This window comes from Haliotis asinina, chromosome 1 (genome assembly GCF_037392515.1).
Source record: "Haliotis asinina isolate JCU_RB_2024 chromosome 1, JCU_Hal_asi_v2, whole genome shotgun sequence".
NCBI classification, from domain to species: domain Eukaryota; kingdom Metazoa; phylum Mollusca; class Gastropoda; order Lepetellida; family Haliotidae; genus Haliotis; species Haliotis asinina.
Window position 1 is genome coordinate 85,776,442 of NC_090280.1, and position 23,436 is coordinate 85,799,877.

General features: G+C 39.8%; 1 protein-coding gene and 1 long non-coding RNA gene across 4 annotated transcripts in view; one reads left to right on the forward strand and one right to left on the reverse strand.

Moving 5' to 3' along the window:
• The window catches only part of LOC137298605 (D-beta-hydroxybutyrate dehydrogenase-like), a 42,462-nt gene extending 19,610 nt beyond the window's left edge, over nucleotides 1-22,852 (reverse strand). The window contains exons 1-9 of one of the 2 annotated variants that reach the window (XR_010957759.1): nucleotides 22,603-22,817; nucleotides 20,082-20,235; nucleotides 19,129-19,253; nucleotides 18,031-18,153; nucleotides 17,218-17,321; nucleotides 16,143-16,215; nucleotides 15,238-15,299; nucleotides 14,644-14,694; nucleotides 13,000-14,289 (exon numbers count right to left, since the gene is read on the reverse strand). Coding sequence is in view for 1 of the 2 variants with exons in the window: in XM_067830903.1 (XP_067687004.1) it covers nucleotides 14,197-14,289; nucleotides 14,644-14,694; nucleotides 15,238-15,299; nucleotides 16,143-16,215; nucleotides 17,218-17,321; nucleotides 18,031-18,153; nucleotides 19,129-19,253; nucleotides 20,082-20,235; nucleotides 22,603-22,609 (792 nt within the window). In the remaining variant the exon portion in view is untranslated. Of the gene's footprint in view, nucleotides 1-10,671; nucleotides 14,290-14,643; nucleotides 14,695-15,237; nucleotides 15,300-16,142; nucleotides 16,216-17,217; nucleotides 17,322-18,030; nucleotides 18,154-19,128; nucleotides 19,254-20,081; nucleotides 20,236-22,602 lie in introns of those variants that run through there. The other variant, XM_067830903.1, reaches the window with a different exon arrangement.
• LOC137298621 (uncharacterized) lies at nucleotides 67-12,584 on the forward strand. 2 transcript variants are annotated; one of them, XR_010957760.1, is made up of 4 exons: nucleotides 67-198; nucleotides 661-1,291; nucleotides 1,496-2,378; nucleotides 12,417-12,584. It is a non-coding gene; the product is annotated as an uncharacterized lncRNA (long non-coding RNA). The 2 variants fall into 2 exon arrangements; XR_010957761.1 differs by lacking the exon at nucleotides 67-198 and adding an exon at nucleotides 207-526.
• Nucleotides 22,853-23,436: the final 584 nt, after the last annotated feature.

The following is a 23,436-nucleotide window of genomic DNA, read 5'->3' on the forward strand; positions in this document are numbered from 1 at the left end:
TAATAACATATCAGATAAGACAAAAGTGGTATGTGGCTATAAGTAGAAACAGATTGAAAGGATTACAGACAGTGTTCACTGGTAGAACCAATGGGCTTCCAGTGCAAAATTACACCTGTAACACTGTACCGTCCTCCAGAAACTATGACATCCGGGTTTGCTGGTGCAGCACTGATAACACCGAGAAAAAAAAACATGGTTTGTACAGTGAATGAGTGAGTTTCTCGCCACACTTCGCAATATTCCATTCCTACGTGACAACGGTCTGTAAATAATGGAGTCTAGACCAGGCAATCCAGTGATCAGAAGCTTGGGCATCGATCTAAGCTACTGGAGTACGATGACATGCGTTCAGCGAATCTGACCACTCGAACCTGTAATGTGAAGTTATTGCTCACATTCGGGATTCGAATCCCGGATCTGAATACTTTCCATATTTGGTATTTTTGTAGATTCGACACTCGGAATTCGATATATGAGCTTATTTGGAATTTACACATTTGGAGTTCGGAACCTCAACGTCCTTGTAGGCATACTCTTTGCAACTTCACTTGTCAAAATTCGAAATTAATATCAACTATGTCTCCTCAAATTTTGTACGTGATGAGGGCAATTCCAATTATGCAGAAATAATCCCTCAAACCTTATTTCTTCATTCAGCTATAGCGAAAGCAAGTCTCCTGCGGAGGATTGGATGAAGACGATGCTTGCACGGGAAAGAAACGCTTGTCGCCAATTGAATTTATCAATGAGATGAGAGATGTTCTCCAGGGGAGACATCGAGAGTTTCAAGAACACAAGAAGAGTTAAAAAGAACCGTGCAAAGTCTCCATGAAAAGTTTTGAAAAATGAAACATTCACGGTGCTGAAGAAGATTGGGAGGAAAGAAACCATCTAAAAGCACATATGACCAAGGGCCTTAAATTTTCCAAGATGCAGACCATCAACAGAATCTGGTCAAAGCAGAATCCATTCTGAGCATTCTCTACACTTGAGAGAGACTCAAATTCGAGGGTGGACGAACAGGCAGATTCCAGGGAGATGAAAGCTGCTTTCATCAACGATCAAGAAATACTCATGTTTGCATAGTAGAAAGTTTACAGTCTCTCTACAGCTGAAAAGTGGTCAGAAGGTAGGCACTTGTGGATCAGTGAACACTGCTTAACACTACCAGAACATACCTGGAAAGTGTACTGAAGTGGAAGTGTACACTTAATCCAGCACTTTGGTGTTCTTCGGGTAACAATCACCACAGGAGAATGTTCTAAAAGGAGATGCTCAAAACAAGAAGGTAGGTGCAGCGAGACACTTTTGGGGTGAGAGTAACAGATTTACCAGAAATATGAAAACATAAACATACAGGAGGAACAGGCACACATTCACACACACGAAAGCATATACATGCACTTTCAAATGATTTTATTAACTTACTAATTCACACAAGTCGCTAAATAATTATATGTTTTTTTTAAAGAAATCTTGTTTTCGATTGTAGAGACTGATGTTCAGAAGCGGGCTATGTATCCCTAATACACAATGTATATGGTAAGGTCGATAAGTCATCACCAAGAGCTAATGTGGCTAAGATAATCTATTATTGAAGTAGTGGGGAAATTCACCTGCTGAACGTGTCCTGCTCTCTGTGCCTCCATGGAGGAACTGAAGAACTAAGTTGCACGGGACGACCATGGTGCTCAAGGGGTCCTCTTGGGTCAGGTGCGACGAAGGGCGAACACTTCGCCGAGCTTTGACATAAAACTGCATATTCAAACCGATTGCCGAGATGAGGCTATCGGTTGTATTTTGCTAACGGAAGCTCCAGCAGCGAATGCGAGGGAGCGTGTGGTACAGTAGTTGGATGATGGGAATTGTGATTCTCTCAGTGGGAAGCTGGCTGGAACATGTCTTTTCCCGAATAGGTGCTTTAACTGGATATACCAGCAACAGAACTTAACTTCGATGAGTCCTTTTGAGGTATATGACCCAGAAGCACCCAAGATTAAAAGCATCATCATCTGAATGTGGTGGAAGTAGTGAAAAGAACGCACAGTTCCAGGTTACTCCTACTACCTCTGTAGATAAGACAGCAGCTAGAGGCGAGAGCTGTGTACTCCCGGGGAGTTGAGAGTGACAATACGACGGGCCGTTGATATTGACATCCAGTGATCGAGGGAAGTATATGTCAGCGCCTTGAGCAAGCACTAGTTCCCTGGATATGTGCGCTATATGAATATCTTATGACACAACACAACACAACTCAAATCTTGAAAAAGCCAGAAATTTGAGCACTTAGCCTTAAAAAGCCTGGAAATTCTAATTTTGCCTTAAAAGCCTTAAATTGCAGGTTTCCACTGTTTTTTAATCATAGTATATGAGAAGTTCACAAAAACAACAAATGTACGCATCGATGGTTGTTGGTTTCTTCTCACACAATACCGCCTTGACAGTTGCAGCTATTGAAAGTTGATTCGTTCCCTTTTCTTTTATTGTAGGTGACTGTTACATATATTTCAACGAAGGGATATAGCTTTATAACATCTTCTCCTGTCAGGTTTAAGTGCTGATTTTATGCTACAAATATAAAGTCATAGATGTCTTTACGAAAGGTATTAAACAAATACTTTCGGACACTTTCATTTTTTTGCTACCCCCTCCCCCCCCCCCCCAACTTTTTACTAAACGATAATTAACTTAAGTAGAGAGACCCTACAAAGTTTTTACGCGGATATTCTCGTGCCTTGTGATGGAAAAATCAATAAGTCAAGCGAGACATGCTTTATCGTGATTTCATCTGTAAAGAGCATCAAATTTCAGTAAATATTTACGCATGATTAGCTCTTTAAATCTGAGTTGACAAACCGTGTGGGTGTAACAGATGATTGATTCAATGTCATGTGACTTATTGATACCTATTTGGGCGTCCCTCTTGCATGGCAGAACTGCTGCTTCCTCTGATGATGTATGTCCATACAAGATTTAACTTTCAGATTTGGAATAGCAAAACCACCAGCCTCCGGAATCTTCATTCAAGTAGCAGAACTTGCCAGAATGGCCTGAAGCAATAGGTTTCACCCCCTATGGAGCCGTCACCTCTCTATTCCCAGTGTGGGCTGGAAGAGTCAGTGACAAGGTACCTACTCTTTAGAAAGGGATCACCGAGAAGATTGTTCTTGGTAAAATCAATAACATCATAAAATTTATATTTTGAAGAAATTATACAATTACAGTACCAACCGTCATAGTTTGTTTTCACACTTTACCTCTTGACTCGACGAATAGCGAGGGGGGCATATTTGCTAAATTAATAACATGTTGGTGGGGTGGGGAGGGGTGCATGAATTCTGCACAAGTGTAGAGGGGGTGGTGGTCATTTGAATGTGAACATGACATGCAGGGCGATTGTGTCACTTTGTACAGTAGTTTCAATCTACTCATTTTCTATTATATTTTTGTTTTCAAATTGAAATATGAAGGGAAGGGGTTATTCACAGTGTACTTGCTGCTTTGTTAAAAATGTGAAAATCATCACACCCCTAGCCATAAATAATGATGAACGGCCCTTTAGTTAGATTTCTGTGGTCATCACGTTTATGTGAGCTACAGTATATGTACTAAATAGAAAACAGAATGTAGTATAAACCATGACAGTTTATGTTGAAGGTCTGCAGTGAATATTGTGTTAATAAGTCGTGGAAGACGGGGAGAAGAGAAAACGAAAGATAACTTAAAGTCAATCATGTAATATTTAAGGTCTTTCGGGCTTGTGGGAACTCTTGGGAAAACTTGAATCATGTAAGTTCTACATGGAGACTTTTAGTGTACCACTCCACAGTGTTTAAGATTACTAACATATTACTGCCCTTGAATTTGATAGTAGTGATAGTGAGAAAGCTTAACAGCCTTGCCACTGAGTGGTGTTTGACATAGTGTGGGGACTGCGGAAGAGCTGTTGGTATGCTAACCTACATGGCTCTTCATCTTTATGTTTATTATAAAGACATTTACCCTCCTCCTGTTATGAGTACATGAAACTCTTTAGTGAGTAACTAATGTTTCTAGCATTATCATTTGCAGAGGTCCGAGGTCTTTCGTTGATTGCTAAAGAATCCTAAAATGGATAGGATTTTTCATAAAACAAAAACAACAGTTTTGAAGCATTTACTGCTAACAACAAACGACGGAAGTCACTGACAAAATTGATATGGAAACATCACAGAACAGTATCGATATGGAAACATTATAGAACAAAACAGATGAGGTCACTTTCAGCGTGACGACATTTGACCTTGGCCTATACTACCATCCGCCATATTTTCAGTGCTCAACAATGTTAGAGTTTCAGTCCGTGTTCTTTGCTTCGTGTCGTAATTTATTGTACAATTGTTACGGTTGGCACCGGCAAGAAAGTACATTGTGGCATTCGGGGCTGGAAACAGGTACATGTGACGAAAGGGAGTCAGAAATAACTGAACTTTTACAAATCGTGAGGACCAAATGTTCTATCTCCACTTTTTGTCCAAAATGAGATATCACACATACATGGATATTTTTGGTCTTCCGTTTCCTCTTCTGGTGGTCTTGAACTCCAATACGCACATTTTGCTACATTTTCCAAAACACTAATTTGTTATATCTCCTGAAGCTATCTAGACAATAAGTCCTAAAATGTTCTCCGCATCCAATCAGGTAACAAGATTTTTTCATGTGACGTGGAGATCGAGCAATATGATACTGACTGTTTCCAGGGAATCACATCATTGCATGGTGAGTGTAAATAGTGAATAATTCTTGTAAATATTAAACCATTTGCTATGTTTCAGAATAATGTTCAAATTCCATTGTAGTTCACAATTGAGTGAAAATTAATTAAAACTATGATTAACCATTTTATGAACATAGAACAATATGGCACTGATCACGTCTTAATGGAAAGTAAAGAATAAATGATATAAAATCATGGTCAGATCTTTCGGTGATGGATCTTTAAAAGACACTGGCAGATGTTCTTGAAATGTTGGTATCAAATGAACATTATGAAGATGAACAAGTGCCAGTGGAAGTTAGTGTTGATCCAGTAATAAATGTATTACCAGGCGAGGACTTCAGTTTGGGAGAAAGCGTGGACATTGATACATTCAGTGAGGTGTCTGAGAAAAGTGAAGAAGATACAAATGATGAGGACTATAGTCCATCAGAAACGGAGGATGCAGAAGATGATGCAAATGAAGAAAGGGATGGAACTGTGTTTAGAATCAGAAAAAGAAAACGAAATTAAGAAATGTGGGGAAAAAACGTAGAAGACAGGAAAGAGCAATTTAAGTTGTTCTGGAAAGGAGATTTTAGAGCGAAGAGTAACATCAACAATAAACTGTCGAGGAAGGCGCGGATTTCGCTGTTCTCAAAACAATTGTTTAGGTGAACGAAATGAAATTCACAAAGCATTTTGGAATCTAAAGGACACAGAAAAGCAACACTTCTTGATTAAGACAGTTGAGAGACTTGACAAACAGATCACGTACTGAGGGGCAGAGCAGAAGGAAGTACTCTTACTCATATTATTTTTTGAGAAAGGAGAAAAGGTTCGGGTGTGTAAGGGGTACTACCTAATGACTCTCCACGGTTCACAAAGGAGGATCTGTTGAATTTGAAGTCTGTTACTTTGAATGCAAGCATTCTGAAAATGCATCAACGCTAAAGGAGGGTGATAGGAGAGGTCGGAAGTCATCCTCTAGGATCTCTGGTGCACGGATGTAAAGGGTTCGGGACCACATTAATTCGTTCCCACAGATTGAGTCCCATTACTACAGGGCCAGCAGTGAAAAACAGTACCTAGAACAGGATCTCATGCTGAGCAAGATTTATTACTTTTATCTTGAAAATTGTTAAAAAACTGAGGATGAACCTGTGAAACGCCATATGTATGGGGCAATTTTCAACAGTGAATTCAACCTGGATTTTATGAAACCAAAAAAGGATCGATGTGACAAGTGCGAGGAATACAGAATTGCCCGGTCACATAATCTTGTCACAGAGGCTATATAATCAGATTATTTTCAGCACAGGGACTCGCAAGTTGCAATACGACTTCAAAGAAACATTGACAGAGAGAATGGCATGGCTGGTGTATGCTTTGACTTACAGAATCTTGTAAGTGGTCTAAGGGCGAATATCTCAAGTGTTTTTACAGACTTAAGTTATCAGTCTACAATCTCAGTGTGCCTACTGTGCTATGTGACATGAGAAGATGACCGGAAGAGGTGGAAGCGAAGTTGCAAGTGCCTTAGTTTCAACCCTGGAGCAAGTGCTGACTGACCACAATATCACAGAATTGACGTTGTGATCAGACAGCTGTGTGGCACAAAACATGAACTCTGGAATTTCCATTGTCCAGATGAAATTACAGCGAAATCACAATTTAATCAAGATAGCACAGAAGTGCTGTGAGCCATAGTCGCCTGGAACTTGCTCTGTCAAAGAATGATGTATTTAGCCCTCTCGGGGTCGTAAGATGAAGGATCGTGGATGATTCCCATACTTTAATAAAGAAAACGGGGGAAACATTCCCGCTGAAAAATAATTGACAGCTAATTTACTGAAGGCGATAGGAGCCTGCACGTAGTTGAAACTGCCGGCCCGATACAAAACAAGCGATGATGGGCCTCTGGGCTGGCGGTTATCTAATCAAATTACTCGTCGTGTAATTGTTTCAACGTTTCCTTGCAAATGGCTGACCCTACAGAATGTCACGCGTAGTTTAGGCCCGTGATGAAGAATCATATCATCATAGACAAGATGTTTGGATCCATGTTCGAAATATCTGCCTGCCCGCTAGCAACATGCTAGTTCACCTTTGGTCGGGCCTGTGAAAAGTCACTGACGCTGACACGGGCTAGTCATAATTTAGGAGCTGATCATGTTCCCTGAATTCTGACTTGCTAACTTTTGCGACAACATCGACCTCAAAAACATAAACAAATAGTCAAATGCATATTGTTAAAAATAACTGAGTCGTAAGCTGTAACGTCATTGGTCAGATGAAAACTGCTCACAGAAATTAATAATAGTAATAATGCTCCGAAAACTGAATGAAAAACAATTTGCACGTTTGAAAGTACTTTTCAGTGACTGTCATGCCATTGCTGAAAATGCCAGGCCATTTACTGATTATGTGTGGTTGTGACAATTGGATTAAAAGGAATGAAGTTCAAATTGGAGATTCTTATTCTTGAAATAAATTTGCTGCTGACTTTATTTCTGCTGTCTCTGCTACAGAATCGCTGAAAGTAGAGCAACAGGTGGAAATTTGTTGCTGTTCTGTCAGATGGATCAACTAATATGTGTAAATAAATATGAAATTGTTTATGTCAGATCTGTTTACAAGGGCAAGTGCAAACCAATTTCATACACCTAGTGCATGTGAAAAAATCCAGTGCTGAAAGCATATACAATGCTTTTCAAACAGGACTTCGTATTTTTGATAACATTTCCTCTGCTGATCTACAGAAAAAAGTTGTTGCGTTTGGTTCTGCCGATGCCTCTGTGAACACTGGGCTCAAAAATGGAGTAGTAGCACTTCTCAAGAAACGAATATCCAACTCAAAGGCGGCGTCCAAATATTTGAAGATATATGCCAAAGTCATCACAATGCCGCATTCAGTTTAATTCTTTTGCAAGGGATGCTTTCAGAGGTAAAGCGTCTGTCTTAAAATAAAATTAAATTCTTTAATTCTAAATTAGACTTGCTGTCTTAATTGTCTTCATTATGTCCCACCGTGTGTTTAGCGAAAGCGGGGGATGCGGTATTAGCTCCGTCCGTCCGTCCGTCCGTACGAACTGGAATATTTTAAGAACCATTCTGTAGATTTTTTTCATATTTGGTACCTATTTGGTACCTAGGTTCGTCATAGTTAACGACAGGTCTCAGTCAGGTTTGGTGACCTTTACCTTTATTTGAAGGTCACAAGGGGACTTTTAACCTTTTAGCCTTGTCAGCGAGATATCTCAAGAACCATTCCCAGAATTCCCAGGGAATCTGTAGGACCCAGTCGACTTAGGTGACCTACTCTTAATTTTCAAGGTCATGGTGACACTGTGAAGATTTCAGCATGTTAAGCTGCATGTTAAGCTTGTCAGGTAGATACCTCAAGAACCGTTCTCTGGATTTTCTTCGCATCCGACATCAAGCTTTATCTAGGGAAGGCACAGAGTCTAGGTCACTGAGGCAGTTTGATGATTTCAGCATGTTTACCAGCATTTTAAGCTTGTCAACATACCTCAAGAACTGGTCACTAGAATTTCTTATTCATCACCAAGCTTCATCTTGGGAAGACGCAGGACCCAGTCGATTTGGGTGACCTGCTATACTTTTTCCTATTTCATCGATTACTAGATACATTCAGCACCAGATTCCAGAGAAGAATACTGTAGGTGAGAAACTGGGTGGTAGCATTTATTTTGGACAGGTAGTAACAGCAAATGGTAGTATTTTAACAGAACCAAATTGTTTATATGAAATGTCTTTTACTTCAAAGAAACGGAAATAAATATGGAGTGGTGGTAATTCGGAGAGATCTCATGAATCTTGTCAATTTTAACTTTCAAAGAGTGGAGTACATTGCTGTAGAGACATATTATCCCATATTAAGTCTGTCTTATGTGCAAGCTGACGTAATTAAAATATCAACTTTGTCAATATTAAACTTCATAAGGACAGTGCAGGTTTAATGTTTCTCTATAGTGGTAGAGCGTCCGCGTGGTACCTCAGGGAACGTGGATAACTATCATGTAATACCTTTTATTTTCCATCTTGGATACATATAGTTTTCTATGGCAAAATCTACCACACTGCCAACTCCTACTCATTGATTTCTTTAAGAGGAGTAATGGAATTCAGGATGCCTGTTAAATACGTTGGATGACCAGAATGGTATGAATAATTGTTGTGTATTTTGTATCTGCATGTTTAGGTGAAGGTGGTGAATGTTGTGCTGTTCTCTGATTTCCTTGAACTGTCTCCCAGTTCACTTAATGCCAGCCTCACATGGTATAGCAAGTATTAATAGATGATATGATTTCTTCTTTGTATCTTTGTATTTGTATCACGCGTAGGTTCATTGTCAATAATGTATATATTTCGGACTGAGTTCGCATAATTACCTGAAAAAAAATGCAGAATGTCAACATAATCTCAAAATGCTGACTGTTTTTCAGAGTTCTTATCACTTAATCATTATTGGAATATTTCTTCTGATTTGATGCATTAGTTTGTATGGACAAAGGTCACATTATTTACCACTTCTGTCTTTCTTAAGAAATAATGTTGAAGGCAACTCTTGTTCATATGCTCACGTTTGGAAGACCATATGATGTATTCTGCATGTCTGTCCCAGGGTCAGTCTAGATGACATAATACATCTTCTACACAAAATGGGATCCGTGAAGGTCCCGGGTAGAATAGGCCTTCTGCAACCCATGCTTGCCATAAAAGGCGACTCAGCTTGTAAGAGGCGACTAACGGGATCGGGTGGTCAGGCTCGCTGACTTGGTTGACACGTCATCGGTTCCCAATTGCGCAGATCGATATTCATTTCCTGTGCTCTTAGTATGTTTCTGTTTGAGCATATGTTTCATTTACTTCAGGTATAGTTATGAAACGTGCAGGCACTATGTCTAGTACGTTTGTTCTGACTAATAAACAGCTACATTTGTAATTTACGTCTGAGATCTATAAAATGTAAGTGCAAGTAAAGGCTAAGGACAGACAACACATTCACAAATGATGAACAGAGATGCTGGTTCATGATACAGACTTATGATTCTTTCCTATTTTTCAGCTTGGTAGTGTAGATTTGTCACTAAGTCACTAGGATTGTTAGTGGCTGTGCCCTTTAAGTAGGATGAAGTACTGTAAAATTATTGTCCTGAGAGAGTAGTCCAAAACGTCTATGTAAATTTGGTTCTGCCAAACCTTTTATCGTAGTATTTTTGGTTAAATGTCAGTATAATCGCCAACGCCTAGGGTTGATGCTGGTAGCAAAAGTAATGTAAGTCCCCATGGACTCTAGTGTGGTGATCTACCGTCAGCTGTTGGTGATCTATAGCCTGTGTTCTATATAGATTACTTGTCTGTTCGAACATTGATTTTGGCTCCATTCTATATGGTGGAGCATGCAAAAGCATCTTAAAACTATTAGATTCTGCTCATCATCAAGGTCTACGACTTTGTCTCGGATCATTTAGAACTTCACCTGTTGACAGCCTGCACGTCAAGACTGATGAACCATTTCTTGAGCAGCGCCGTATAAAATTAGCTTTACAGTATATAACAAAACTATATTCCAACGAGTCATACATTCGTATAACCTTGTTTTCAAACATCCACTTTAATTGAAATTATTGAATTATATAATGATCTTGCTACTGACCAATACGACATCGTCTTTTGTTGGTTACCAAGCCACGTAGGCATTTCTGGGAACACAATGACCGATCTTGCTGCCAAGGCAGCACTCAACAAATCTGTGACAACAAATCTTCTTATTCCCTATTATGATTATAAAACTGTCATCATATCTTATACCCGTGATCAAAACCCTACATTGGCTACATCTACTTGGGTTGCCAGTCCAGATTGGAAGAGGTCATCATGCGACGATGTCGTATTCAATTCAATTTAATTCAATGCTTTATTGTTTTCAAGGCCATATGACCCATAATACATCGTTACATGTTTTATACATTAATTGCTAACATGCGTATCAAAGATATTCTCCTCTTATGCGAAACACATTATATAGATATGAAACTGAAACAAGTGGTCACAATCAGTAGAAATCAATAATGATTTTAAATTATCAGTATTTTTGCTATGAGTGGAAATGTATGGAACATCCTTACGAAAATCTTTGTCCAAAGGACAATGATATATAATGTGACATTCCTCTTCGGTAACTTTGCAAAGAGAGCACATAAAATCATTATCTTCATAATTGCTTAAGCCTTTTCTAATACGCTGTATGCCTAATCGATTAAAACAGCATCTAAACAGGAGAAGCGCTTTTCTATATTTAATATTTTTAACATTGTATATGTACAATTCTGGAGAAAGTGAATGTTTAATTAAGGAATAAAATTGTAACGACGCTTTATCAGATAGCTCAGAATGCCAATCTTGCCTGGCGCAGTCAATCACTCTTACTTTAAAAGCATTCAAAAACATATCAATATCCCCTACCCCTTGTTGCATCCACACATGGCCAAACCCGTAAGTAAATAATAGTTGCATTATATTAGTTGCCCAATTTGACCGTTTTCTATTACAGGATTACGGGATTGTCGTATTGGCCATATGAGATACACTCACGAATATGTATTGAAAGGCGAAGATCCTCCGTTTTGTATCTCTTGTGATGAAAGAATCACGATCAAGCATGTCTTGCTTGACTGTGCTGAATATTCCATCACAAGGGATAAATATTTTAAATCGCGAACAATGAAGGATCTTTTAGTAATAACAGTCCTCATTTAATTATTGCATTTTTTAAAGAATTGGATTTGCTAACTGATTTGTAAATAGGTATATATTTTATGATTGATATTTTATATATTTTAAGTTTAAATTAGTAACTAAGATTGTTAATGGCTGTATCCTCGAGGGGGGTTAAAGTACCGTAAAATTGTTGTCCATGATACGCAAGTCCCACTCACTCCAAGTACATTTAAACCTGACACTGTTTTAATCGTGGTATATGTGTAATTTTAATTTTGGGCTAGGTGTGTCTAAGTTGCTAACAACGGAGGGGATGATTGATGTCCATGCAGGAAGCAAATGCCAGCAGCTGAGGGGATGGTGTAAATCCAACTAGAGTCCATGCAGGAAGCAAATGCCAGCAGCTGAGGGGATGGTGTAAATCCAACTAGAGTCCATGCAGGAAGCAAATGCCAGCAGCTGAGGGGATGGTGTAAATCCAACTAGAGTCCATGCAGGAAGCAAATGCCAGCAGCTGAGGGGATGGTGTAAATCCAACTAGAGTCCATGCAGGAAGCAAATGCCAGCAGCTGAGGGGATGGTGTAAATCCAACTTGGGTCCATGCAGGAAGCAAATGCCAGCAGCTGAGGGGATGGTGTAAATCCAACTAGAGTCCATGCAGGAAGCAAATGCCAGCAGCTGAGGGGATGGTGTAAATCCAACTAGAGTCCATGCAGGAAGCAAATGCCAGCAGCTGAGGGGATGGTGTAAATCCAACTTGGGTCCATGCAGGAAGCAAATGCCAGCAGCTGAGGGGATGGTGTAAATCGGTGGTATAGAAGCAAGTGTGCTGTAAGTCCCCATGATTCATAGTACGGTGATCTGTCTTCAGTTGTTGGTGATGTATAGCCCGTAGTTTATATTGTATTGTCCAAATAGTGATATTAGTTTTAACATCTCCACGCTATTTTTAATTGTAACTGTGATATTCTAGTTGTTTTACTGTCCTTTGACGACAGGTTTTTATAATGTATACACATTTCATTTCAATATCAAAAATGTTCTCGTCACAATATGGCTGAAATATTGCCGATGTGACGTGAATATCAACTCACTCACTCACTCACTCATCCAGGACGCTAAACCCTATCATAAGCGAATGACAACTCACTCTTTTCTAGCGTATTCATGAGATCCCTGAGTTCTAATTAGGAGCTATTAAGTCCTAATTAGGAGCTATTAAGTCCTAATTAACAGACAATTTTAGTTTCTTTGTGACACCAATATACTTCTATGGTAATGAGATATAACCTTTCGATGAGACTTCACTATATTATTGGCTCCGACAGCGTTGCTCACATTTTTTTCCCCATCTGAAACCCTTTGACGGAACCATGCAACACCAACGTAATGCAAATGTGTTCGCCTAAAGTACCTCATGTTGGGTGCACTCCAAAAACACAAATAGAAAGAAAATGTCTACAGTCATTTGTTTTATTTTCTCTACTGTTCATGGTCGTATTCGGTCGACACTGAATCTGATGCTCTTGTCGCTTTGCTCGCTCTTGTTGATCTTTTTAGAGCCATTTGAGATGGTTGGAATTTCCACGTGATGTGGGGTTGTCAGGTTAGGACGTAGAGAATACTAAGTAGAACATATAAAATACAACATTCTCTTCCCACAGAGGTTAATTGACATATCCTCCTACGAACCTCTGTTCAGGATTCGTGATTGGTTGCAATCAGACGTAACTGTGCAATCAGCGACGTTTTTTTTCAGTAATGATTATTCGTAAGGTCTCGGTAATTTCCGCATGCTTCGAGAAAACTACAACCACTTCCCCAGCGCGATGAGCAAAGTTTTCTTCTGGTCAGAACTGAGTCAAGTTACGGCGGATGAATGGCGTCTCCAACGCCCGTGCTGAGAACGGACAAACTGGCCATTGAATTTCTTGTGTGTCACGTCAACAGAAGTCCCCGGCAGGGAGAGATATTTGTTGCCCCACATTTGCTCGAATTAGTCATGTTGAATTTAAGTCGATGAAACACGTGTTCTGATTGGATAGAAAAAGGGAGATAGTTCGTGTTGCGATTTTTTTTGCTGCTAGAGGGGTGGAAGGAGTTATGACAGCCGGGAAATATGGCTGTGTGAGAACTGAGGCTCGTAGGATGATATGACAAGTAGCCTATATGGGAATAGAATGAAAATGCAAATGCGAACTGCCATTTCCATTAGACATGGTGGATAGCCCAGTGATTACGGCATTTGCTCGTTTCCGTTCTCAACGTGGAAACTCCTAACAATAAACCAAACACCCTCTCATCAAGCTCAGTGGCTCCTTAACTCCCATTCTTTAACATAGCACTAAGGTTACTTAAGTCTAAGGTAATCTTAGTGCAGTATTAAAGAATGGGAGTTAGGTTAACCTTAGTAAAGATTGCTTTCTAAAAGGAGCCCCTGGCTGCTATGTAAATATAGCAATACACAAGTATACAATAAATGGGCGGTTAATACTAAATATATCGGTACATGCGCTGTTGAGTTAACACTATGGACTTCTTTCAGTCTCACAAGAACTATAAATATGAAAACGTCCTTCCCAACAAAAAAAAGGTCCTTGTATTCCCCACACTTTTCTTGCATCACTACAACCATGTACGTCACTTCCGCATTCACCACTGAGTGGGAGTATTTTCTCGCAGAGAAAATTTCCATAGCAAGGATTATTCACTGTGCTGTCCACCCACCGTCCACAACAAGGGACGCTCCGGTCATCTGGTCAGCTGCGGGGGAACACAGGAACGCTGCCATTTCGCCGATCTGTCAAAATTAAGGTATCAGAAAACCCGTATAAAAAAACCCCGAAAATAGAGGATCTGTACCTGCCATACTTAACATACAAACTAATTTTCTTCCTGTTCTTTAATTATGATCACAATTTCCAAACATGGCATTTAAAGGAAACGGAAGTCAAAGCCTCTTCTATTTACACATTGTTGGATCTCTAATCCGAAAACATTTAATTTCCTGTGACGTTATCAAGCTTATCTGAACCTCTTGACCTGTCACATAAATACATAGATAGTTCAACCAATTCGTAAAATGACTGAAATGTTATTATCTTCGAAAATAATGTTCTAAATATTTATCAAAACCAATGAAAAGTATGCTTACATGTTCCAGCTTGACTGGCTGTTTAGAAGCATGGACGCCAACAATTTGAGCCTGAAATGGTTAGGGATTTAGTTATCAATGTTTCTCCAGAATTGTTCACTATCGTAGATCTTTCCCACATCCTAATGTCGTAGTGAGCCGCTCTCCAATATTCGGAGCGACAGGGCATGTTTTCGTTATCTACGTCAAGAAAAAATATTGTTTAGTCAAAAGGGAAGCAGCTGATATAAAAAAATAAGCTACAAAAAAGTAGGGGATGTTCCATTTTGCGAGCATACCTCTAGCCATGACCAATGCCAATGGATATGAGAAAAGTAGTATATATCCAGAAAGATTAAATATTTCCAAAGAAATGGAATGAATTGTCACGTTTTGTTTTAATTTCTGTTCATCATCTGTTTCCTACTCGGCTTCATCATTTGCATTTCATCAAACTTGTACATGTAAAACCCCACACCTTTTGTGGATAGTATCTGTTTATGAAACTTTTCAGAGTATCCATCGATTATAAGAAAATGGATGGAGACCTTACACACTGGATCATCCAGAATATGATTTTTGAGTGATCTGTTTCAGTGGTGTAATGTGTTATACCTTTGCCTCTTCTAATGTTATTCCCTGGTCTCGAGATCTATCCTCGGCTTGCTTCATAAACACTGGAAGTATACAGACGTAGGTATGTAGGGCATCAATGTAATTTACACACATCGAAAGCTGCACTAGGCTGAAAAATATCGCAGGAAAAACATTTTCCGCTGTACATGTATCGTATGTTATATATTGTATTCTCTTCAGTTTTGTATTAAATTTTACATTTGTACATGTGATAGTTGTTTTCATCCATAGGTTTATGTAAGATGTGTTTATGTGCCATGAGTGTTAAACTAATTTTAATGAAGATATGGCTAGAATACTGCCCAGGCGACTAGGACCTTCACTGTGCGTGCGCGTGTGCCAGTGTGACTTCTTTTTTTCTCAGATGGTTTTCAAATACCAACATCCTTGTCAATACTTCGTGTCACAAAGCTATAAGTAAACAAATTTAAAAGATCTTATTTCAAAGGATTTCGAAACGTTCGCAATCCTCCGAACTTCTTAAGCCCATTCTTAACACAAGGGCTACGGTGAAAGTTGAGAATTCTTAGGGCTACGAACGTCTCGAAAATCCAAACGCTGGACATTAATATTACACTGGTGGGAGTAATGACCTCACAAAATTATACACGGTTGAAGATTTTCATACTTTGGGGTTACATTTTCAGCAACCGCAACAGTTCGGTGTGTCCAAAGTTTCTCGATTATATGTTCGAGTCCAGTATATTGTCATGTTTTATTTCTTTTTGGTTGGTTGGTTGGTTGGTTGGTTGGAGGTCTGTCAGTTATTGGGTCTGATGAAGATAATAAAGTGACAGACGTTATGAGCAACGATCTACAAACTGAAATACGCTCACATGCATCAACAATTGCGACAATTATGGTGAAATAGCAAACAAACTTACATGGCGTTTCAACATAACCAGGACAAATGGCGTTACACGTGACACCGGAACCAGCCGTCTCTATGGCAACCGTCTGTGGAAAAAACAAAAGTCACATATCAGTGAGTGAGTAAACTAGAGCTGTGAATTGACACACACTACCATTCCACGAACTCCAGAGACATAATAACACGTAACTGTATTGAGGTTTGCGACAACACACGAGAGACAGAGAGTTCCATGTCACTGTGGTGGTCACAGAATATGATAGAATGGACACATAAGGCTGCACACAAACAATTAAATGTTTCTCGGGCACAATTTTTTCAAAAGTGACGAGGGAGGTTGGACTTTTAAAAACAGTTTGATACAGAAACCTGAGGCGGGAGGAACACATTGTTATTTTCTCTCAGAAATACAGATTGGGAAGTTTAGCACGCGTTAATGAGTAGTAGATTCAGTCACACTCGTTCTTATAGACAAATGGATGATCGGGACGCGGCCATTTTACCTTTTTAAAATGGCAGTAAAAAATCACGCGCACTAATAAAAGTGACGCGCCGATGCCCGAGAAACATTTCACCTTTTTATGTAGCCTTAAACACTGGACAATGAGGATATGTAAATAATATCATTTCTCAGCATCCGCCATTATACATATTCCTCGGATGCCCAGCGTGAATTCCAAAATTTCGGTTAGCGGTTAAAGCGTTCACTCGTAAAGCCGAAAACCCGGGTTCGATTCCACCCATGGGCATAATTTGTGAAGCCCATTGCTCGCTCAACCGCACTGAAATTCTGAATAACAGGTTTAGTATACTACTAGTAAACTCGTTTCATGTATAGTTTACATAATTATGGGACTAACTCGGTTTAAGGAGCAGCAATACGGAGTTACCTCTCTTTGACATTAGTTTCGAATCCGGGTTCGCGCTGATTATGTCTCTAAGTTTATCCGCACCTTTCTCGCCGTCGCGGGTCTCCGCAAAGTTGTAAACAGTGTATTCTCATGGTCGAATTACGTGCCTTGATAAAAACACTCTGGAATACATCTTACAGAGGGGCGACGACTCACAGACAAGTTGTATATAGTTACCTTGGTAAATCCAATGATGCCATGTTTTGCTGAGATGTATGCCGATTTGTTGGCTGAGGCCACGTGACCATGAGACGAGGACATGTTGATGATGCGTCCCCATCCTGGAACAAGGGTCATTTTTCAACAGAAATATTCACGATGTTTGAGGAATAATATTCAATTCTGCTAAATTTTACGTTAGCAAGTAATCGCATTCTTCACTCGAGACCAGCACCAGAATAGCTGACTGCCAAACAAAACCGACAGGGGAATTAAGAATAGAACAGTTTAACAGCTTGCATGAAGAATGCGTTACATTTGGGATTATACTTTTTCATGAAAGCACAGTTTATGCCTAAAAACAATACTATGTACCTTGTTTTATATCATCCTCGATAACTGGTCCGTCTGTATTTTTTACTAGCCACGGGGTAGCGGGCCATTGGCTATTATGCATACTGCACCTCAGTCATGTTTTCAGCCTTGATTTAGACTTCGTAAATGGAAACTTGACATCGACGATGTGTAAATAGTGTAATGAATGATGCATTAATCAACAGCGTATAAACTGAGTTTAGTCACATAACCCGTCTCTCTGGCACTCCCCTTCCACCCAGCCCGTTCTGCAGCGGTAAAGTCCTGCATGGAGTAGGTCTAGATTCCTCAGGGTCAAAAATGTCAAATCTCACTGGAGATCCTTTGCAATTTAAAGGAATTAATTGTTTCTATCGAAATGATATATATTCAGAGGGGTTATTATACTAGGGGTTAGTCTAATCTCATCAGTGCCATGTCCCTTCAGTAGTATTTTAACCTTTTCTGTGTACTGACCTTTGACCCTCATGCGCGGTAGGAATCGCTGAGTAAGATGAAAAGGTGCCGTCAACATCACCGCAATCATGGCGTCCCATGTCTCTGTAGGGAAACTCTCAACAGGGCACACATGCTGGAACCCTGCAAGGAGAATGTATTGAACATGGTCAGCTGAGAAGCTGTCGAGACTTGTAATAAACTGTGTGTCTTTAAGAACTGTTTGTAAAGAGTTATGGGAGAAAGTGGTTTGGGTGTCCTTTTGTGCGCGTTCAGTTCAGTAACATCTTATACCATACTTCAGTGGAAGCTGTCAAAACCGGTACCTGTCTAATCCAGCAAGTTGTCAACGCCAGCATGAAATCTAAGTCCCTTCCATGGCTTGTACATTTATCATCAGCTCTACAACCCGGCACATTGTCTAAAACGGATGATTTCCTCAGTCTCTATGTGTGGCGGATTAGACAGCTTCCACTGTAATTAATTTAACGATACTCAAGGGAAACGAAACTGTATGTACAGCTACAGTCACTCATATCATGTTGTTTTCTGTACACAAGAGCACAAACCTAGATGTGTTTGTCAGGTCTGGTATGAAATCATTAACACACCAAATCAATACACTATTTATCATCCAGCCATAAAACCACATTCTTACCCTTTGCAAGTTTAAATACCCGTTTTGTACTTAAGAAAATCTGTGAATCGATTCTTAGTGAAACACGTGAAACAGCAAATAACTTATAATGTCGTGATTGTGTATATAAACCACATTAAGGATGGGCCATATTTGGCCAACTACATACAGGAATGACTACTTTGGAACACGCTCGATGCATACAGGACACGAACATTACTGCAGTAGTTTGTGTATGTTTTCCAATGGTGTCTAGTGTGCACCATCGTTATGTAAGCAGTTAAACAATTATATCCAGCAATTATCCAGCATGCTGCTGTATCACCGATATATACTGAACAGCAAAAGAAACGTCATTTAGATAGAAAATGAAATCTCATAGAAAAAGGCGTTTATGTTTATGTCTTCTATTTAAAAACTTCACAAAAAAACTAAGCTGCGTTTCTTTTGCTGTTGAGTATACTTCAGTAATATTCAAATACCTGCATTATTTACCAAAATATCCAGTCCTCTAGGGTAGAGTTTAAGGACATCGTTGTGTAGTTTTTGTATATCGCTCAGCTTTGCGAGATCCTCGCCTGAAAAATGTGTATCTACACCGTGTTGCCTGTAACATATTATAGAATAAACATGTTTATTGATTAATAATCTACATGTGTGACTAACAGCTTGACAAATCAAGTCTGCATTACAATATCGATCAGTGAATCGTCATGGTTATTTCAGATTATTTTCATACAACGGTCATATTGTGCGAAGAAAAACAAGCATACATGATCCACAATATTTATACAGATGATGAGGTTATCAGTTCGAAAGACTAATGCTGCCATATTTCTAGCATACTTTTTTTCTTCTGTTGAATGTCTCTTTATTTTAATTTATTTCAATTGTCGAGCTGCACTATTTTCCCAAGGCTTCGATCTATCCACGGGGTTATGAACGAGATTTCAACCAAAAAGGTAACTACGGCTGCAAAAGAGAACAAGAACAAGAACAAGAACAAGATCACATATAAGTGGTTATACAGATATCAGACACGGATAGTTGTTTATACATATACTGGAACTTGCAAAGGTTCTAAAATGGTTCTGAGAGTGCCCCACAACGAAGCACATGACACATGTGGGTACCCGGTGGGAAAAGTCATGTGACTGTTACCTTCTAGCGCCTATTAGGCAGCTTGGGTTATCCGGGGTGATAATATGCCTGCTTTGACTGTTAGATCTATGAGCATTCACCCCGTGAGTGGCGCAATATAAATGCCCCTATTATTATTAAGCGTGCAATCGTAGAGAAGCGTTTCCCCAACGTTTATAATTTGTTGGTCAAATCCAATTTTCTAAAGTATATTTTATTTTGCCCTGCAGTTTACAAAGGAGAAATAATTACACTTGACAACAGGATATCTGGTATTCCGCATGACGACTCCTACCTTGCAAAGTCTTCCTTGAGTTGCTCGAACACTTTCGCATCCCCGAGTCCATTCACAACAATACTGCACCCCCTCTTGGCCAGACTGTGGGCGATTCCCAGACCAATGCCACTTGTTGCACCCGTTACCAAGGCAACGAGGCCTTTCAGAGAACCTGGAAATGTAAAATATAATAAGGATAGCAGCTCTTTATTCATTGAGATTTAAGCTGACAGTTTGATCACTAGGGATTTTCATCTAACGGATCACCGAAGGGCGATAACTCTGTACACACCACCATCAATAATTATTCGGTAAAATCCTAAAATTTTCAGAGAATTCTGGGGGGGGGGGGGGGGGGGGGTGTGTATAAATAATCAAATCTGAATCACACAATCCAGTGATCAACAGCATGAGCATAAATGTACGCAACTGAGATACGATGACGTGTCAACCAAGTCAGCGAGCCTGATCACCCGATCCCGTTAGTCGCCTTTTACGACAAGCATGGGTTGCTGAAGCCCATTTGAACTTTGTTAAATTACACCAAACTATAGTTTGTACTTCAATAGCTACATCATATAGTGCACTCATTCCTTCTGCGCGAGATTACCTATAGCATTCCTGTACGTGACTATGTGGAACATATTTTTTATGTCACGGCGATATTTCAGGCGAGTTGTGACCAGGCAAGCTCATGTTTTGGGGACTTTTTTTCGTGAAATCCATCTCATCACACCTGGTGTGACGTTTTAAAAACTAACTTGAAATAATTATTTGTTTGTTTGTTTGATTGTTGTTTAACTCTTTACTCAGCTATATGTCGACAGCCTGAAAATAATCCAGTCTGGACCAGACATCCAGTGATCAACAGCATGAGCATCGATCTACTACGACATGTGACGACATATGTCATGCTGAAGACCTATTCTACTCCGGATCTTCAGGGGTCCAAAGTGAAACAAGCGAACATTTTACAACAATACCATCAGTAGCGATTTCACAAATAATTAATTATGCCTCGTTAACACCTAGTTAATTTAGCACTAATAAACTTGAGCCATTTACATTTAATTGAAACTGTCACCTGTACCTCTGTGGCACTCTATTCAGTTTCCTTCTGTGTCCTATGAAATCAGTGATGTGTGACTGAGAGAAGTGCCACAGAGGGAAGTTACCGTCAGCGAATCTGACCACGACACAATTATAAACTCAGGCAATAAATCGCCAGCCACTTTACAATCCCTCTGCTACCTGCATGGTATCAGGATTTACACCACCTCTCTAGCACCTGGCAAATGTTTGTATGCCAGCTTCTTAAGGTTGTTGTAAGTTGTGTGACAAGCACATCTCAGTATTATCGTATATTTGTACTCTGTATAAGGCTGCATAAGAAAATGTTTCTCGGGCATTTTTTTCCAATGTGACGAGGGCGGTAGGACGTTTCGAAACAATTTTATAGAAAAAGAGTGAAGAGAAAGGAAACATTTTTATCTTTTCTCCCAAAAATACAGCTTGGAAAGTTTAGCACGTGTTGATGGGTTGTAGATTCAGTCACACTCGTTCTTACAGACAATTATTGATATAGTGGACAAATGGACGCGGTCAACTCAACATCATTATTTTTACATGACCATAAAAAACATTATGACGTGCACAAATAAAAGTCACGTGCTGATGCCCGAGAAACATTTCACTTTTTTATTTAGCCAAGTAAATCTGATTTAGCTTTACCTTCATTATCAGAGGCCATCTTGACAACTCCCTCGTACAATCGGGTGTAAAAATATATAAACAGTCAGTTATGATTGATTGTTAGTGGTGAACGTCATGTATGTGACTGTAGGTCACTTTGACGAGGTCAACATGCGTTAAGACCGAAGTTTTTTCTGGGGTGATCAGACCAACTGAGAGGGAGTGAAGTGGAGGGAGGGGTGGGGTGGATGAGGAGAGGACAATAAATAAACGATAGAGAAGTGGAAAGAGAAAAATAAAACACATTAAGTGAGTTCAGATTTATGCCGCTTTTAACAATATTCCGGCAATATCACGGTGGGGGACACCAGGAATGATCTTCACATCTGGGGAATGGAACCTAAAAAGAGGTCACGTGTCGTCGAATGCATCAGAGTCGGGCATCACGTTCGTTGCAGAGGACAAAGCAATTTCAGTGTACCACATGTTTAATTCCATCCTCCTCTTTCGCCGTTATCATATCACGTTTTGTAAATGATCGATGCTATACAAAATGAGAGGACAAACAATGATTGATATTACAAGCACTACCCCACGACATCGGATGACATGGAGCTTTCATGTCAACGAGCCGGACTACACAATCCACTCAGAGGTCACAATGACATATTTCAACATGTACCTCTGGCAGTTTTGTTTGTTTTTGTAACGCCACACTCAGCCGTATTTGAGCTGATATTGCCGGTTAAACAACAAACCTAGATCCGGATACCTAGAATGGAACCTGGGGTAAGTGCTCGATGTTGTACACAGCTGTAGATGAAATGTTTGGGCATCCGCCACTTACCCGACATGCCGCAGTCAGTACAGCTTGGGATCACGGGCTATATATTTTTATCTACACGCTCGATTCATCACAGAACTTCGATGTTGGTGATGGAACTGCAATAAACCAAAACGGAAAGTCTTGGAACTATCCACAGTCCCAGTAATGTTTATACGCAGAAAAGTAGGTCGTGTCGAGTAAGCCTGGTCTCAATTTGTAATGCAAGTAGCGACTATTTGTTTGACCTCGTCAGTGATAGGAGATTGTTGGTGGGGGTCGAAAGTGTATACTTAGACTTGCGGAGGCTCTGTGGCATTAGTACGATAGAGATTTTCAACTGTTGACGGTTATTTTCGTTTGAGAATTCGGCAATACTTGACTGTTTCCGTGAGTGCACAGACAAGAATCTAAGTACGCATGGCTGTACCTCACTTCGAACGTCATTAATACAAAATCACGGCGAGGAACGCCAGTAATGGTTTTCAGATACTGCTTAGGTTTGTTGTTTCATGCCGCACTCAGCAATATCCAAGCTACATGATGACAGTGTTTGCAATACCTTAATTTCCCAGTTGGTCATCAGGTAAGTTATCGTAACATGAAGAATCATGGATGAATCCCGAATACTAATAACGTAAAAAATAAGGAACAGATTACATTTGGAAAAAAGACAGAGAATGTATTGAGTCGCAAGGGCATGCAAACAGTTAAAACTGCCGGTCCGATACAATACCAAGCGGCGTTGGACCTTGGGGCCGACGATCATTCGGATGCTGAATGATGGTATTCTCTGAGTGAGTGAGTGAGTTTAGTTTTACGCGACACTTAGCAATATTCCAGCTATATGGCGGCGGT